The sequence below is a fragment of the Mastigoproctus giganteus genome, chromosome 11 (genome assembly GCF_048544385.1).
Source record: "Mastigoproctus giganteus isolate SK-2022 chromosome 11, ASM4854438v1, whole genome shotgun sequence".
In the NCBI taxonomy this organism is placed as follows: Eukaryota; Metazoa; Arthropoda; class Arachnida; order Uropygi; family Thelyphonidae; genus Mastigoproctus; species Mastigoproctus giganteus.
In genome coordinates this window covers 113,863,702-113,883,004 of record NC_143585.1, presented here as the reverse complement: position 1 = coordinate 113,883,004, position 19,303 = coordinate 113,863,702, and the positions used below count along the sequence as shown (strand labels likewise).

General features: G+C 38.5%; 1 protein-coding gene across 1 annotated transcript in view; it reads left to right on the top strand.

Moving 5' to 3' along the window:
- Theg (Testicular haploid expressed gene) overlaps positions 1–19,303 on the top strand; it is a 151,608-nt gene that overhangs the window by 49,185 nt on the left and 83,120 nt on the right. Inside the window, exon 3 of the mRNA XM_090384967.1 lies at positions 14,709–14,840. Within this exon, the coding sequence (XP_090241093.1) occupies positions 14,709–14,840 (132 nt within the window). The remainder of the gene's footprint in view (positions 1–14,708; positions 14,841–19,303) is intronic.

The following is a 19,303-nucleotide window of genomic DNA, read 5'->3' as shown; positions in this document are numbered from 1 at the left end:
TCATTCTTAAAATGAGACTTCCAGACCTATATGCAGTACTCAAGATGTGGCCTAACTATTGCCATTAATTATATAATGGGCTAATAACTTCTTTGTCCCTAGTGGAAAAGTTCATTGGCAGAACTCCATGAGCTGTTCTAGAAGCCTGTCTGCACCACTTAGTGAACTTCATGTTGGAAGAGTATGATACACACTTAATTGGTATGTTACTCTGGGATTACTACTGCTCATATGCAGTACCTTGCATTTACCAATGCTAAACCTCATTTGCCACTTCTCAAGCCCATCTGCATAATATATCTAGGACTTGCTGCAATAGTAGGCTTTGATTACTGTCATTAACCACCCTACCAACCTTTGTATCATCTGCAAACTTAGACAATAAGTTTGATGTGCCTTCATCAGTATCATAAATAAATAATGCAAACAATAAGGGGCCCAGTACTGAATCTTGAAGAATTCCCCTAATAACAGTAGTTCAAGAACCAGGGTGCCCATGTATAACCACCCTCTGTCTTCTACCACTTAACCATCCCTTTATCCATAGTAGCAAATTGTCCTTAATGCCACACTGCTCCAGTTTTTTTTTTTTTAATAGCAGTCTTTTATGTAGAACAGTGTCAAGTTTCAGTGTACTGAAATCTATATTAGCATTAGTATTAGCATTAGCATTAGTAGAGGCATTTGATGCAAGAAAGCAAGCTTATGCAGCATCAGCCAAAAAAAAAAAAAAAAAAAAACCACTTCCACTTCACCCCTCTGTTCGTTCAAAATACCTGTCCAGCTGAGCCTTAAACTTATTTAGGCTATCAACCTCCACCACAAGGGATGGAAGTCTGTTCCACCAACCAACCACCCGCTGGCTAAAGGCAAATTTCCGCACGTCTATCCTACATCTGTCTTTCCTCAATTTGAATTTATGCCCTCTCAGGTGATTTTTCTGAGCTAGAGGAAGAATCCCATCAGCATTGAGCATGCTTAAACCATTCAAGGCTTTATACACCTCTATCAGATCACCTCGCTGGTGCCTAGTCTCCAGACACTGTAATTTGCAAAACTTAAGCCTTTCTTCGTAAGAGCACCCCTTTGTTCCATTCACTAATCTTGTTGCCCTTCTCTGTACTCATTCCAGCAGCTCTACATCCTTCTTGAAATGAGGCCTCCAGACCTGTATACAGTACTCTAGGTGTGGCCTGACCATTGCCTTATACAATGGAATAATCACCTCCTTATCCCTGCTGGAAAAATTCCTGTATATCATTGACAATACTCCATGAGCTACTCTTGCAGCCCGTCTGCACTGCTCAGAGAACTTCATATCTGCCTGCACAACCACCCCCAAGTCCCTTTCATTCTCTAGCACTGTCAGTGTAGTACCACAGAGTTCATACGTTGCTCTGGGGTTGCTGTTTCCCATGTGTAGTACTTTACATTTGTCAATGTTAAACTTCATTTGCCACCTCTCAGCCCATCTGCTCAACCTTTCCAGATCCTGTTGCAGCAGCATAGTGTCAGTAGTGTCCTTGACAACCCTGCCAACCTTTGTATCATCTGCAAACTTGGACATTAAGCTTGATATACCATCATCAATATCATTTATAAATACAGAAAACAATAATGGACCCAACACTGAGCCCTGAGGGACTCCACTAATAACATTAGTCCACGATGAGCAGTGTCCATTGATTACCACTCTCTGTCTTCTCCCCCTCAACCACCCCTTTATCCATAGCAGCAATTTGCCTCCAATGTCACACTGCTCCAATTTGTGTAGCAGTCTTCCATGTGCAACAGTATCAAAAGCCTTTCTAAGATCCAAGTATATAATATCAAAGTTATTCCCTGCATCCAGTTCTTTTGTGACTGCATCATAGTATCCAATCAAGTTAGTCAGGCAAGACTTCCCCTTAACAAAACCATGCTGTGTCTGAGCTATAACTGAAGTCTTGTCTAAATGATCCTGCAGTGCTTCTTTAACCAGTGCCTCCATTAATTTTCCTGGAACAGAAGTTAAGCTCACAGGTCTATAATTACTTGTGTCAGCCTTTGATCCTCCTTTGTGAATTGGGGTCACATTTGCACATTTCCAGTCTATGGGTACCTCCCCTGAGTCCAAGGAAGCTCTCATAATTATGGCTAAGGGTTTGCTTACTTCCTTTGCTGCCTCCTTTAATATAACTGGATAGATCCCATCCACCCCGGGTGCCTTTCTTGTGTTTATCTTCAACAGTTTCTCCTCCACTTTACTCCCAGTTATTTCAAGATTCTGTAGCTTACTGCTAGAGTTGAATACACCTCTGGCATTCCCCTTGCTGAATAACTCCTCATGTGTGAATGTCGATGCAAAATATTCATTTAGTTTGTTAGCTACCTGAGCAGGATCATCAACAGTTGACCCATCAATATCAAGTGGACCAATCTGATTCATCCCCTTCCTTCTAGAGTTTACATAAGTAAAGAACTCTTTGCTGTTTTTCTTTGCATCCCTTGCCAAGGATTTCTCGTAATCTGCCTTCACCTGCCTAACCTCCTTTGTAACGTGGTTGCATATCAACTTGTGTCTATCATAGGCTTCTGTGTCATGTGTTAATTTGTAAGTATCCCATGCATTTTTCTTCTCTGCCATATGCTTCATTAGTTCATCTGACATCCATTTTGGCCTAAACCTTGAACAATATTTCTTAGTTGGTATGTAAAGCCTAGTAGCTTCCAAGATAAGTTCTTTGAATGATTCCCATTTTGAATTTGCTGTTGGTAACATCATCAGTTGGTCCCACTGTATAGAATTTAAATACTGTCTCAGTCAATCGTAGTCGCCTTTACGGAAGCAATAACCCTTCCCTTTACCCCTAATGGTAGTTACCTCTTTGAGTAAATCCCACTTCAGCACACTGTGATCACTGCCACCTAGTGGTTCATTTATCTGCAGATTCTTAATGCATGAAGAATCACTGCTGATAATCAAATCAAGAGTATTACTCCCTCTAGTTGCCTCCCGAACATGCTGATGTAGAAAACAATCATCCAATAAATCCACAAAAGCCTGCTAGTGTGTGAGTAACCAGCCCCCAAATTCCAGTCAATATCTGGGAAATTAAAATCTCCCATTATAAGACTCTCTGATTTACTGTCCCACTCTATTTCCCTGTACAGTTCCTTATTATACTCATCAGAGTCATTAGGCCTATAGCACACTCCTACTCTCAATTTTGATCTCCCAATTGTCACACCAAACTGACTCAACACTGCACTGTCCGACGATGTCGACTGGCTTCACTTCCTTGGTTTTTATGTGTTTCTTAACTAATAGCATAACCCGTCCCCCCTTCCTATCCTGTCTATCCTTTCTGTAGACGTTGTACTCCCCAAATTGCAGTTCTGCATCCCTTATATCTGTGTGACACCACGTCTCTGATATACCAACAATATCTGCCTTTGATGTTTTGAGCAATACCTCAAATTCATCAAATTTATTTACTAAACTCCTAGCATTGGTGTACACGCAAGTATACCTACACCTGTTTCTATTCTTAGCTACCCTAACACAACCCATGTGTTTACTTATACCGCGATGGCTCACAGCAGGCTCTGAAATACCATGCATCTTGTTTTTCAGGCTTCTGCTCATTCTAATAGAAGCAGTGCAAGAATCTCTTTCACCTCTGCCAGTGGCTACTGTCAATCTATTTGTGTCTAGTTCCTTTATTGCTGCATCATAGCATCTAATCAGATTGGGCAGACAGGATCTTTCCTTAACAAACCCATGCTGTGATTTCCGTATGATTCCATTCCTGTTAGGATGATCCTGCAGTGCTTCTTTAACCACCAGCTCTATTTTCCCTATAACAGAAGTCAAACTTATAGGTCTATAATTAATCACATTGTCCTTTGATTCCTCCTCCTTTGTGAATAAAGACACATTTGCACACCTCCAATCTACAGGAATCTCCCCTAAATCCTAGGATTCTCCTATAATTACGGCCAAGGTTTTCCTTACCTCTTATGCTTCTTCTATGAATATAATTGGAGAGATCCATCAGCCTAGGTGCCTTATATACTTTTAGCTTCAATAATTTCTCTTCCACTTTCTTCTCAGTTAAAACAAAATCATTGAGCTCCTAGTTGGAAACCTACAACAGTAGTTATGCCATTCATATATAGTGGGACAATGTTTTTCAATACATTTCTTCTGGTGTTAACACAAGCAAAGGATTCTTTGCTAATTTCTTTTCATTATTTGTCGAGGAATGCTCATAATCTGGCTTAGCATTCATAACCCCTTTATTTACATAATTACTGGCTATTTTTTACTTGCTGTAGAATTCCATAACCCCTACAAATTTATAATCATCCCATTTTTTATTCTCTGCCACTAATCTCATTAGTTCTGGCATCCATTTAGGTCTAAACTTTGATTACATCTGTTAGTCAGTATAAAAAGCTTAGTAGTTTCTATGATTACTTTCTTGAATACTTCCTACTTAGAATTTGTTGTTGGTAACATCAGTTAGCATTAGCATTAGTAGAGGCATATGATGCAAGAAAGCAAGCTTATTCAGCATCAGCCAAAAAAAAAAAAAAAAAACAACCACTACTCCCATTTCACCCCTCAATTCGTTCGAAATACCTGTCCAGCTGAGCCTTAAATTTGTTTAGGCTATCAACTTCAACAACAAGCGATGGAAGTCTATTCCACAAACCAACTGCCCGCTGGCTAAAGGCGAATTTCCGCACATCTATCCGACATCCGTCCTTCCTCAATTTGAATTTATGCCCTCTCAGGTGATTATTCTGAGCAAGAGGAAGAATTCCATCGGCATTGAGCATGCTCAAGCCATTCAAAGCCTTGTACACCTCTATCAGATCACCTCGGCGATGCCTAGTCTCCAGGCTCTGTAATTTGCAAAACTTAAGCCTTTCTTCGTAAGAGCAACCCTTTGTTCCATTCACTAATCTTGTTGCCCTTCTCTGTACTCGTTCCAGCAGCTCTACATCCTTCTTGAAATGAGGCCTCCAGACCTGTATACAGTACTCAAGGTGTGGCCTGACCAATGCCTTATACAAGGGAATAATCACATCCCTGTCCCTGCTAGAAAAATTCCTGTATATCATTGACAAGACACCATGAGCTACTCTTGCAGCTCGTCTGCACTGCTCAGAGAACTTCATATCTGCCTGCACAATTACCCCCAGGTCTTTTTCATTCTCTACCACTGTCAGCGTAGTACCACAGAGTTGATACGTTGATCTGGGGTTACTGTTTCCCATATGTAGTACTTTACATTTGTCAATGTTAAACTTCATTTGCCACCTCTCAGCCCATCTGCTCAACCTTTCCAGATCCTGTTGTAGCAGCATAGTATCAGTAGTGTCCTTAACAACCCTGCCAACCTTTGTATCGTCTGCAAACTTGGACATTAAGCCTGATACACCATCATCAATATCATTTATAAATACAGAAAACAACAATGGACCCAACACTGAACCCTGAGGAACTCCACTAATAACATTAGTCCACGTTGAGCAGTGTCCATTGATTACCACTCTCTGTCTTCTGCCACTCAACCATCCCTTTATCCATAGCAGCAATTTGCCTCGAATGCCACACTTCTCCAATTTGTGCAGCAGTCTTCCATGCGCAACAGTATCAAAAGCCTTTCTAAGATCCAAATATATAATATCAAAGTTATTCCCTGCATCCAGTTCTTTTGTGACTACATCATAGTATCCAATCAAATTGGTCAGACAAGACCTGCCCTTAACAAACCCATGCTGTGTCTGAGCTATAACTGAATTCTTGTCCAGATGATCCTGCAGTGCTTCTTTAACCAGTGCCTCCATTAATTTTCCTGGAACCGAAGTTAAACTAACAGGTCTATAATTACTTGTGTCAGCCTTTGATCCTCCTTTGTGAATTGGGGTTACATTTGCACATCTCCAGTCCATGGGTACCTCCCCTGAGTCCAAAGAAGCTCTCATAATTATGGCTAGGGGTTTGCTTACTTCCTTTGCTGCCTCCTTTAATATAACTGGATAGATCCCATCCACCCCGGGTGCCTTTTTTATGTTTATCCTCAACAATTTCTCCTCCACTTTCCTCTCAGTTATTAGAAAATCATCTAGCTCACTGCCAATGTTTACTTCACCTACGACATTCCCCTTCCTGAATAACTCCTCATGTGTGAATGTAGATGCAAAATACTCGTTTAGATTGTTAGCCACCTGAGCTGGATCCTCAACTGTTGAACCATCAACATCCAGTGGACCAATCTGATTCATCCCTTTCCTTCTTGAGTTTAAATAGGTAAAGAACTCTTTTCTGTTTTTCTTTGCATCCTTTGCCAAGGATTTCTCATAATCTGCCTTTGCCTGCCTAATCTCCTTTGTGACTTGGTTACAGACCAACTTATATCTATCATAGGCTTCCACGTCACCCATTAATTTGTATGTATCCCATGCATTTTTCTTCTCTGCCATATGTCTCATTAGTTCATCTGACAACCATTTAGGCCTGAACCTTGAACAATATTTCTTGGTTGGTATGTAAAGCCTGGTAGCTTCCAAGATTAGTTCCTTGAATGCTTCCCATTTTGAATTTGCTGTTGGTAACATCATCAGTTGGTCCCACTGTATAGAATTTAAATACTGTCTCAGACCATCATAGTCGCCTTTACGAAAGCAAAAACCCTTCCCTTTACCTCTGATGGTAGTTACCTCCTTGAGTAAATCCCACTTCAGCACACTGTGATCACTGCCACCCAGTGGTTCATTTATCTGCAGATTCCTAATGCATGAAGAATCACTACTGATAATCAGATCAAGAGTATTACTCCCTCTAGTTGCCTCCCGAACATGCTGGTGTAGAAAACAATCATCCAATAAATCCACAAAAGCCTTGCTAGTGTGTGAGTGACCAACCCACAAATTCCAGTCAATATCTGGGAAATTAAAATCCCCCATTATAAGACTCTCTGATTTACTGGCCCATTCTATTTCCCTGTACAGTATCTTATTATACTCATCAGAGTCATTAGGCCTATAGCACACTCCTACTCTCAATTTTGATTTACCTATGCTTATGTCACACCAAACTGACTCAACACTGCACTGTCCAGCGATGTCAACTGGCTTCACTTCCTTGGATTTTATGTGTTTTTTAACTAATAGCATAACCCCTCCTCCCTTCCTATCCTGTCTATCCTTTCTGTAGACGTTGTACTCCCCAAATTCCAGTTCTGCATTCCTTATATCTGTGTGACACCACGTCTCTGATATCCCAACAATATCTGCCTTTGATGTTTTGAGTAATACCTCAAATTCATCAAATTTATTTACTAAACTCCTAGCATTAGTGTACACGCAAGTATACATGCACCTGTTTCTATTCTTAGCTACCCTAACACAACCCATGTGTTTACTTGTACCGCAGTGACTTCCAGCAGTCTCTGAAATATCCTGCATCTTGTTTTTCAGGCTTCTGCTCATTCCAATAGAAGCAGTGCAAGAATCTCTTTCACCTCTGCCCGTGGCTACTGTTAATCCATTAGTCTTTGTCTCCCCCCAAGCTAGCAGTTTTCCGACCCACCTAACACTGCCTCGATAGCATCAGCAAATATTCTTGCACCCTTTCTATTTAAGTGTGTTCCCATCCCTGTAGAAGCAATCTCTCCTGTTAACAAGTACAGTCCAGGCTGAAAAAAATTCTACCCCTTCAGCCTTGCACAATCTTTCCAGGGCCGAATTGATCGACAAGGCTCTCATCATATACTCCCTCCTATCGTGTCTGGGCAGAATTGCAGACACTTTCAAATTCAACCCTACTTCACGGCTTTTTTTCAACAGTGACCTGTACTTGTTAAGTAATTCCGCTGGTCTCCTACTCTTAATATCATTAGTGCCAACGTGTACAACTATATCACCTTTTGTGCCCTTAAAAGATGATATCTGCTCTACAACGTCATCAACCTTTGCCCCTGTCAGACATACCCTGGTCCTGTTCCACCTATCCTTTTTACAAAGCATGTTCCCCGTTTCCCTGACAATTGAGTCACCAACAACTACTAGTTCCTGTTGGACCAGCGCATTCTGCCTTGGGGGCTGCCTCTGTGTTGCAAGATGACCAAGTCCAAGCTCTGGTGTTGATGTGGGCAGCTGAGAGCTTGATGGGCCCCTCAATTTATTTCCTTCGAGGGCATCCACCCTGTCCTTCAAGGTCTCATATAGGCCCATAACAACGCCGAGTTGTCGCCTAATTTCCTTGCACTCCTTGCATCGTGCACACACAAAGACATCCCCCATGGCAGTATCATGTCCCGTACCCGATTGATCCACAAACATCAAGCAAACAGTGCATCTTAAAAGGCCGTGATTCAGGGGGCAACCGCCCCCCTCAGTTCTCCCCTGAGTCACAGCACTCCCATTAGCTTGAGCCTTTTGCTTTGCTGCTGTGGTCAGAGTCATGATTTCGATTTAAATGTCAATAAAATTACAATTTCAGAACAAAATTAAAACCTTAAACTTGTATCTTAACACAGTTATAACGCTATATTTATTTTTCGGTATCGAGTGTTATCTACGAGTTCCCTTTATATAACTTCCGTATCAAGTATGTATTAATTATTTGTTACGTTTGTACTCTAAGTCGTTATATATATATAGTTAAAAGTACAATTTAATTGACAATGAAGTTTAACAAGATTAATAGATGTACTGATTAATTGACAATATTATATTATGCACTATACTATACAAAGCTAATGCTATCGAATTCCGGATATGCTGTATCGCGCTTCAGTAACGAGTGTTATCTGCGAAATCCCTTTATATAACTTCTGTATCAAGTTATGTATTAATTATTTATTTTTACTAATTATTTATGTTCCGTAACCTAAGTGGTTATATGTATAGTTAAAATTACAATTTAATTGCCAATGAAGTTCGACAAGATTAATAGATTTTACTGATTAATTTTCACGTAGCAATGGCGGCCGTTTATGAACGGTAAACACGTGGATTTGATACCCTTTCCGATACTAAGTAATACCTACAAAATCTCTATCTAAGTTATTTTAACTATAAGTACCGTAAATAGGAATATAAAGCTACACTTTCAGTTGGTCCAACTGAAAGGAATTTAAAAACTACCTAAGACCACTTTAGTTTATGAAAGTAAAATCCTCTTCTCCTTAATAGTAAATATATCTTTAAGTATATCTCACATATATTATGATCACTGCAACCTAGTTGTTCATTTTTCTGGGTATTCTTATTACATTATGAATAACTTCTGATAATCAGATCAAGAGCATTGCTTCCTTTTGTTTCCTTTCTAATTTGCTGCTGTTAAAATGTCATCCAGTAAATCCAGAAAATTTCTGCTGCTGTGTGAGTTAACCAACCCACAAGTCCCAGTCAATATCTGGAAAATTAAAATCTCCCATTATAAGACAATCTGATTTACTGGCCCACTTCATTTGTCTGTACACCCATTGCAGTCATTAAACCTATAACACACCACTGCTACTCTCATTTTAATTGTTCTGGTGCTTATGTCACACCAAACTGATTGAACGCTGCAGTGGCCACCAATAACATCTGGGTGCACTGCCTTAGATTTTGTGCTTCTTAACCAAGAATATCACTTCTCCCTTTTTTCCTGTCTGACCTTCTTGTACTCTTTGTATTCACCATATTCAAAATCTGCATCGGTTATGTGTGAATGACACTATGTTTCCCATATCTTAATTAGTTGACTTAACCAGTACTTCAGATTTGTCATTTGTTTACTATAGCATTAATGTATAAACAAATATACATGCACCTGTTTTTGCTTTAGTAACTCTAACACAACCCAAGTTGCAAAAATATTTGCTGATGCTATCGAGGCAGAGTTAGGTGGGTCGGAGAACTGCTAGCTTGGGGGATACACGGACTAATAGATTAACAGTAGCCGCTGGCAGAGGTGAAAGTGATTCTTGCACTGCTTCTATTGAAATGAGCAGCAGCCATTTATTTTGGAGTTATTTTGAAAAGTTATTTTGGAGTTGCTGTAAGACCTTGCACTTTGCCAGATTAAAGCAAAACTACAACTTTTCTGACCAATCCTGAATTCTATATAGGTCACTCTGAAGAAGCTCTGCTTGTCGGTGATCATTAACTACTCTATCAATCTTTACATCATCTGCAAATTTTGACATCATACCCTCTAACCCTTCATCGACGTCAAATTTGTCATTCTTACTGCTTTGAGCCTATTGCTGAGATTGCACTGTCATGTCAAAGGTAAAATATTCTGTACCTTTTGAGGGTATAAATGGAGTTTATATACATCAAACATGAGGTTATATACATCAAATGTTGTATATAACCCCATAATAGCACAATCAAGACTGCAGACTATGGGAAATCAGCTATGCTGAACACTTCTGGGAGGAGAACCAACAAATTTCTCCAGGCGATGCCATCATCGTTGATCGTTCGCATAGCTATTGGAACCAGAAATGGCTCGAGAGCTTTCAGATTTGTTCTTCAGAACATAATACATCCCCTCAGAACATATTCATCCCCTATTTGAAACCGTAATTCTTGGACAGTATGAATGGTTCTGCCTTGCACGCTCCCAAGCCATTTCCAGTCTTCATGCACATGTGAAGGATAATTTCCATGCTCATACAGTAACACATGCTGTGAGCCATGATCCTGCTGTTTTTTTTATCGATGTGCTGTGACAGTCAAGGTTTACTTGTTGATAAAGGAGGCAAGTATTGAGGAAGTTAAGAACATCCTCTCCTCCCCTTTGTACAACGGTGAATGTATCATCATCATAGTGTTCCATGCACGTGTGTGTGGGGAGGGGCGGAGGTGGAACAGACCCGTCAAAAATTCTCAACTACAGCTCTTCCACGGCTATGTTGACAACAATAGCACTGATTGGAGAGCCCATAGCTGCGCTGTAAACCTGCTTATACATAGTATCTTGATATAACATGGTAGTAATAGAAAGACGTAATTTGACACAGCTACAATTATCTTCCATATTCAAGGACGTCCTTTCCCTTAAGGTGCCATCCCTCTCCAATGCCATACTTACATACTTCACACTATGCTTGATGGGTATGCATGTAAATAAGGACACCACATCAAATGACACCACCGCCTCACAATCTTCAGTTACTTGAGCATGTATAAATTGTGCAGTCTCTACTGTCTTTGATGGTAAAGTCTGAACATTCAACAATAGGAGATATCAGTTTGGTTAGAAATCTGGACAGTGCATGTGTAGGACTATCCACAAATGATACAATTGGCCTAACTGGAATTCCTGCCTTATGAATTTTTAGTAGGCTATAAAATCTAGGCAACCAGCATGAAGTGTCAAATAGGTGTCCCCTGAGATGTTCCCAGCCAACCCTGCAGGATTTTGTTGATGTGTCGTTCTAATCCTACCAAGGGATTCCTATGGGTCATCTAATAAGCTGTCCTATTGTTTAATAGTTCCAATGCTTGTGATGGTAATCTACTTCGTTGAAGATCGCAGTTGGCTTCCTTTTGTTTACAGGTAAAACAACGATGCTATCATCCTGTCTTAACTCCCTAAGAGCTTTCCTCTGGATTGTGGTGAGATTAGAAGGAGCTGCACAGGCCAGGCTCAAAACCACCAAATTTCTAGTGGATATTTCATTAGCTATGGTGGCCGGTAACTTCCTCACTGCTTTTTTCAATACCCATAGCTATTACTGCTATTGTAGGGTTTCAAGAAACCAACACAAACTTTATGCCTAAATGCAACACATCATCTTGTTCCTTAGTTAAGCATTTATTGCTCAGATTGCATATGAAATTGCAACCGGAATTCTCATTTCCAGTATTATTATGCTCGGCAGCGGCATCTTCCATTAATCTAGCAAACTTATTGACTTTCCTCTGTCTATGGACATCTGAAATTCAAGCTGCTTTGGCTAGCACCACCCTTGTAGTGAGTAAAAAGTGTGTAGGGGCCAAACATCTGCTTAAACTATTGAATAACATATCCTTGCGTCCCCTAACATAGTTCAAACTGCCATGTAGTTTTTCTAATCCAGATATTCAACACCTTATTCTAGTGCAACTTCACAGCACAAAATAATGACCATCCTCAAAGAGCAATGTAACATGAAATCCACAGGGAGTAAGACCAAATTCTTTGCACCGATGAGTAAATCTAAAATGCTGTCTCTACCCATCTTCACAAACACTTGATCTTTAAAATTCTCAGATGCACCATAACACAAAATGGCCATAAACAACAACTAATTCTTGAATAGGCCTCTAGGGTTGGGAAAGTTCTGACTCATAATAACTGCAATGGAATATACCAACCATATATGACGGAAACTTTATTAACATAAATTAAAACAGAATAATAATAAAATAAGACAGAATAAAATATTGTGAAAATAAAATACACTGATAACTGTAGAGTTAAAAGCAATAAAATGATAACTAAAATTAAAATATATGAAATATTCCAAATTAAAAGCAATAAAAGTGACAAAACAACTGTAGCATTCAAAGGCGATGTGTTGATTTGTAGGGATGGCCCAGTAAAAACGAGAGTGGCCCTAGTACAACGGTAAAAACCATTGTACTAGGGCCAATACATGCATCACAATGGCACAAGCCAATCATAACAATAGTGTAATTAGGACCCTATTGGATAGGGCTGGGTCCCACTGCAGCATCTCCGAGGATAGAATGAAGGAAATTAAACGTGTCATAACAGATCTCCAAAAATGCGGCTACCCCCAGAAGATCTTGGACAAACATATTCGAGGAACTGAAGATGGGCCAAGGGAGGCATTCTCACCCACTGCTACTGTATACATTCCCTACCATCTGGGCTTGACAGAGCAGATCTCTAGAATATTACGCACCTGTCAGACATGCTGTGTGCAGCTGCCAGGATGGGGATTGCATACAGCCGTGTCAAAGGTAAAAGATTCTGTACCTATTGAGGGTACAAGTGGGGCTATATGTGACATCAGCTGTCCGGACTGCTGGAGAGTGCTATGTTGGAGAGACAGAATGCAGGTTTAAAGATAGTATGGGGGAACATATTAGTTCACTGAAGACCGCAGATTAATCTGCTATGGTTGGACACTTCTAGGAGGAGAACCACCCAATTTCTCTAGGTGATCATTGATCACCTAGAGAAATCATTGATCGTTTGCATAGGGATCGTCATCATTGATCGTTTGCATAGGGATTGGAATCGGAAATGACTTGAGAGCTTGTGGATTTGTTCTTCAGAACATAATATCATGAATAGAGATAGGGGAGTCTGTATTCATTCCCTCTTTGAAACTGTAATTCTTGGACTGGATGACCATGATCCTGCTGATGTTATTTAAAAATGTGCTGTGACAGTCAAGTCTTACTGTTGATAAAGGAGGTGGTCGCCTTTGAAAGCTATGGTTGTTTTATCACTTTTATTGATTTTAATTTGTAATATTTCATATATTTTAATTTTATCTGTCATTTTATTCTTTTGCCTCTACAGTTAATACAGTTTTTAACTCTACAGTTAATTTGTCAGTGTATTTTATTTTTAGAACAAAATTTTATCCTGTCTTATTTTATTATTCTATTTTAATTTATGTTAATAAAGTTTCAGTCATACACAGTTGGGGTATTCCATTGCAGTTATTATGAGTTGTTGTTGTTGTTGTTTTCGTTTTTTAGGAGCATTAGCAGCTAAGGCCATATTGCTCCGGGATATGCAGTGGTCATTCCCTGACCTTTCCGCATTTTGCCGTATTTGGTGGTGACGGGCTCGAACCCCGGTCTAATCAAGAAGCGTGTGCTATGCACTGCTGCTCCTTCCCACCTGGCTACGGAGGCGCGTTATTATGAGTATTAACATGCTGTGATAATGGAGGCTTATTCAAATCAAGAGATAGCAGACATGCATCTTGTGTATGGACTTGCTAGATGCAATGTAGCTGAGGCAAGATGTCTGTATGCAGAAAACTTCCCTAATCATCATGTGCCAAATAAGACCGTTCAGAGAATACGTGAATGCCTTGCAGAAACTGATTCATTTAAAAAACATATTTCAGGTGGTGGTAGACCTGTCGTCACCAGAAGAGAACTTTTGAGTGGGTGAGGAGGTCTATGATGAGGCATTTGCAGGCTTATCATTTGAGATTGGTCATTTTCAGCATTTCCTGTAAACGTAAGCAGATATTTGCAGGAACACAAAAGTGGCAGTAACTCAGAAACAAGGCAAAATCAGACCTATGTTTACATGAACTTTTTTTTATTATTTTTATGTCCTATATAAAATTGTTGTTGAAATTATTATTATTATCAATTTATTTCTCTGTTGAGGAGACATTCCTGGGACAGCCATTGGCTAGAAGGGTGTGAGGATAATTGTTAAAAGGATAATTGTTATTATTAATCATGTTGTGCAATCATATAATAAATAATAGTTTACACAAATTGAAAATTATTCATCCATTGTGGCACTAGTTTGAAAAAATCAGCTAGGATGGTAGTATGGTTTATAATTGTTAATTAATATGTAATGAAACTAAAACAAATTAATTTGTATTTTTAGCAATTTTTTCATAATTACATATTTCAGTGAATTTAGAATTGAGAATTTTTATAGTTTCAAGAGTTTGTTTTAAAATTTTTGAATGCTTAGCATCCTTTTCAAATTTCAGAACACTTTACGTGTATAGTTGTGGCCGGCCTTCAGTTATATGGGATGTCAGTTCCGTTACAGTTCCATGTTCTGAAAGGATTGAAAGGCTTGCCCATCCAAAAATTATTTTGCCTGAATTTAAAGCAATTAGGTAAGATTATAATCTTTTGAATATCAGTAATATTCGCTATTATTTGTAGTGAATCAGAAGTGGGCACAAAGTTGAAGTGAAGTATCTGTGGGATATATATATACTGCAAGTGTGTTTGTTCTGATTCTGGTAATCCAGAATTGGAACAAACAATGCAGCCCTGAGTGTAATTTGGATGATTTTTTTTTTCCATATCATTATATTTTTGAAGGAAGAACAGTAAGTGTGCACTAAGAAAATCCTGAATATTTATCTAAAGTTTCAGGTATGAGGTTGTACATGTATGAGGCTGTTGGACTACAGATAACAAAGTTCTTAGCTCATGTGCTCATTTGAAATACACTACAACGATGGAGATGGACATATGAAATTCACGGGTTTGTCGGTAGTAAAATGGATGGCTACTGCACAAAACAGAAGGAACTGGAAAGTTACTGGAGAGGCCTTCATCCTGCAGTGGATTGAAAATGGCTGATGATGACATGGAGTGGATTTCACCCATCTTTAAACTTATACATCACAGTTATATTTTTCACTAAAATTTTTCACTGGTCAGTAAAACTTAAACTATAAGAATAAAATTCATTCTTCATGGCAGTATTTGGTATGTGAGACTTGTCACAGATATTCTCCTAGGTATGACAGACAAGAAAAACTTATATTTAGGTGCCACTTGTGAGTTAAGTAGACAGAATTTTGGTAAAGTCCAGTCATTCCAAAAAAACTAGATCCTTTGCTTTCACCTTCACAATGGCAGGACCATTAGTAACACAGGGTATATCACCCAACTTCAAGTCCTGAAATATTGCACCTTGCATCAGAACAAACACCATATATGAACCACCATAAGCAAGGGTTGAGGTGTAGTTTCCACATCAAATGGAATGCTGCCTCCCTGTGTCTTCAACTGAAGCCTTTCTTGGTGTACCCTATTGTTATTCCCAATAATCTCATTGCTTCTCTCTGCACTGGTTCTGATAGTTTCACCTCCTTCCTAAAATGGAGCCTCCAGACCTGTACACCATACTCAAGATATGGCCTAACCATTGCCTTATACAATGGGATAATCACATTCTTATCCCTGCTGGCAAAATTTCTGTATATCATTGACAAAACCCCATGAAGTTTTGTCAAAACCTATACTACTCCAACTGCGATACTACACAGGTGGTACATAAGATTACTGCTACCCACATACAGTTCATTGTATTTGTCAATGTTAAACTTCAGTTGTTTTTTCCTCAGGCCATCTGCCTAATTTTTCTAAATCTTGTTGCAGAAGCATACCCTGATTACTGTCATTAACCACCCTGCCAACGTTTGTATTATCATCTGAAAGCTTAAACATGAAGCCTCATATGCCTCATCAATATCATTAATAAATATAGAAAACAACCATCCCTTTATCCAAAGCTGTAACTTGTCCTTAATGCCCATGGCTCTAATTTGTTCAGCAGTCTTTTATGTGCAATGGTATGAAAAGCTTTTCTGTCTGAACTATAAATTATGATGTCAGAACTATTTTTTTTGCCCCCAGTTCCTTACTGCAATACAATATCCAATCAAACAAAATTGCCCTTAACAAATATATGCTGTGACTGCAGTATAGCTGCATTACTTAGATGGTCCTGCATTACTACTTTAACCAGAACTCTTATTTTTCCTATAATGGAAATCAAGATAACAGGTCTGTAATTACTCATGTCAACCTTTAATGCCCTTTGTGAATCAGATGTGGAAATACATTCCCACATTCCAGTACACAAAGATCTCTCCTGAATCCAAAGATGGCCTTATAATTATGGCTAATGGTTTGCTTATCTCTTTCGCTGTCTCCCTTAATATAATTGGATGGATCCCATATGCTTTTTTACATTTAACTTCAACAGTTTCTCTTCCAATTTCCTCTTAGTTATCACAAAATCTTTTAGCTTCCTGTTTGAATTTGGTACATTTCTGGCATCCCCTTTCCTAAAATGTTGATGCAAAATACCTATAAGTTTATCACCAAAATCGGCAGGATCATCAACATTGCTAGTAAAGAGTTTCCCTATCTTTTTTGCAAAAACGGACTTTTTCTTTTTGCAAAAAATAGTAAAGCTACATTAAAATGGGATTTTTTTAAAAAGTCTTTGATAAAATTATGCTTGTTTTCCTTATTTTCATTCAGATGTGCTGTTATAGTCTGCTAAAAATATAATGTAAAATTTCATAAGACATATATGTAAGATTTTCTGTCTACAGTGGAACTTCGATTGCCCATCACCCAATTTACCATTAGTCTCTGTAACCATCACTTAACCCCACTATGCTGTAATGCATTGTGATATTGGTGCCTTGTTTCACTCAGTCTTTGTTTACAACTCACTGTATACAGTTGTCCTTTAACCTCTTGTTTCATATTTTAATAATTTTTATTTAGTAAACTCATTGAAATGACCAAGAAACATAAGCGAGTAGTGTTGGGATTATCACAAAAAATTGAAATAATCAATCATCTAAGAAAAGCTGAAAGTGCTACAAGTATGGCATCAGTTTATAGAATAGGAAGAACAACGGTAAATGTTATAAAGCATGATGCAGACAAAATTGAAAATCACGTGCCGAAAATGGAAACCACTGATGGTAATGTTAAAAGTCGTAAAACAACGAAGCTTGCTAAAAATGAACAATTGGATACTACAATGTTTCAATGGTTTGTTCAAAAACTGAGCCAAGGAATTCCATTGTTGGGACTTATAATAATCGAAAAAGCCATTGAAATAAATAAAAAACTAGGTGGAGATCCTTCATTCAAGGCTCGCATCGGATGGTTGGACAAATTTAAGTTTTGCCATAGTATTCGACGGTTGTCGATCCAGGGTGAGAAACTAAGTGCAGATAGTGCAGCAACTTCTGTTTATCATGAAAAACTACAGAAGGAAATAGCCGATCAAAATTTGGTTAAAGACCAAATATACAACTGCAATGAGACTGGCTTTGGAAGGCACTACCTCAAAAGATACTGGTCTCAATGACTGAACATATGGCACCAGGATATAAGATGCAAAAAGATTGCATCACTATAATGGTATGTGCTAATGCCAGCAGTAGTCATAAATTGCCTTTGGTTGTTATAGGAAAACCAAAAAAGCCTAGACCAGGTGTGTCCAACCTTTTAGCTTCCCTGGGCCACATTGGAAGAAGACAAGTTATTTTGGGCCACACATAAAATACATTAACGATAGTTGATGAGCAAAAAAATGTAGAATATATAGTTAACATATTTAAGTAATTTAAACTTCATTAATTCATGAATTTTTTATTATAAAAGTAAAAGACAAAACAGCAACATGAAATTAGTGAGATGTTTGACATTGTTTTTGAGACACTAAATTTGGTTCGATGGAAGTAGTTGCAGTTCTCAGTAAGTTCTCAAGGTGCTCATCAGATATTTTGGTTCTAGTTTTATTCTTCGTGTGCTTCATCCTTGAAAATAGCTGCTCACAAATGTAGGTGCTTCCAAATAGCGATGACATTAATAAGGCATGATTGTGAAGCGAGGGATATTTTTCTCTGGGAAAATATATCTTATAGAAGTCCAGTAAAGAGACATGATCAAATTTTTCTTTAAGTTGAATGTCAGATTGTAGCTCTATGCATTCCATTTGATAATTGGCAGGTAATATGTTTATGTTGACTGAAAATGGAGTCGCAAATATACCAAAAGATTGATGATTTTTCCGGATGATCTTGAAACCTGTTCTCAAATTCCTGTATCAAATCGAAAAGCAAGGCTGCATATTTTTCGTTGTTCACAGGACTGTGTTTAGCCAACGTGTCGAAATGCATAAAATTGTTTGCCATAGTTTTAGTTTCATTTCGAACGCTATTATAGTTTGAAACATTGTATTGATCAGTTGGTTTTCACCTTGAAGACGCATGTTTAACTCATTTAAATGAGTGGTCAAGTCTATTAAAAATGCCAAATCTGTGAGCCAGTTTTCATCGTCAAGTTCTGGCACAAATTTTGTTTTTGATTCCATAAACGACTTGATTTCATTTCGCAAATCATAAAATCTTTTCAACATTTTACCTCGACTTAACCATCTTACTTCCGAAAAGTAAATGATGTCCCCATAGTCAGCATCCATAAATTTAAGGAATTCCTGGAATTGACGATGATTCAATTCCTTGGCCCTTATGAAATTTACAGCCTTAATGACAATCTGCATGATGTTATCCATCTTTAAAGCTTTCGTGCGTAAATTTTCTTTGTGTACTATGCAGTGATATTTCATCATACATAAATTTTGGGAGGCAATTGCATCGTCTTCTATTAAAAGTCCATCTCTTTTACCAGTCATCGCCAGGGCACCATCAGTAGCTATACCAGATATGTTCACAATGGACAAAGAAAATCGCTTTAACGTATTTTTCTCTTCTTTGTATAAATCTCTTGATTTAGTTATGTCTTTTAATGG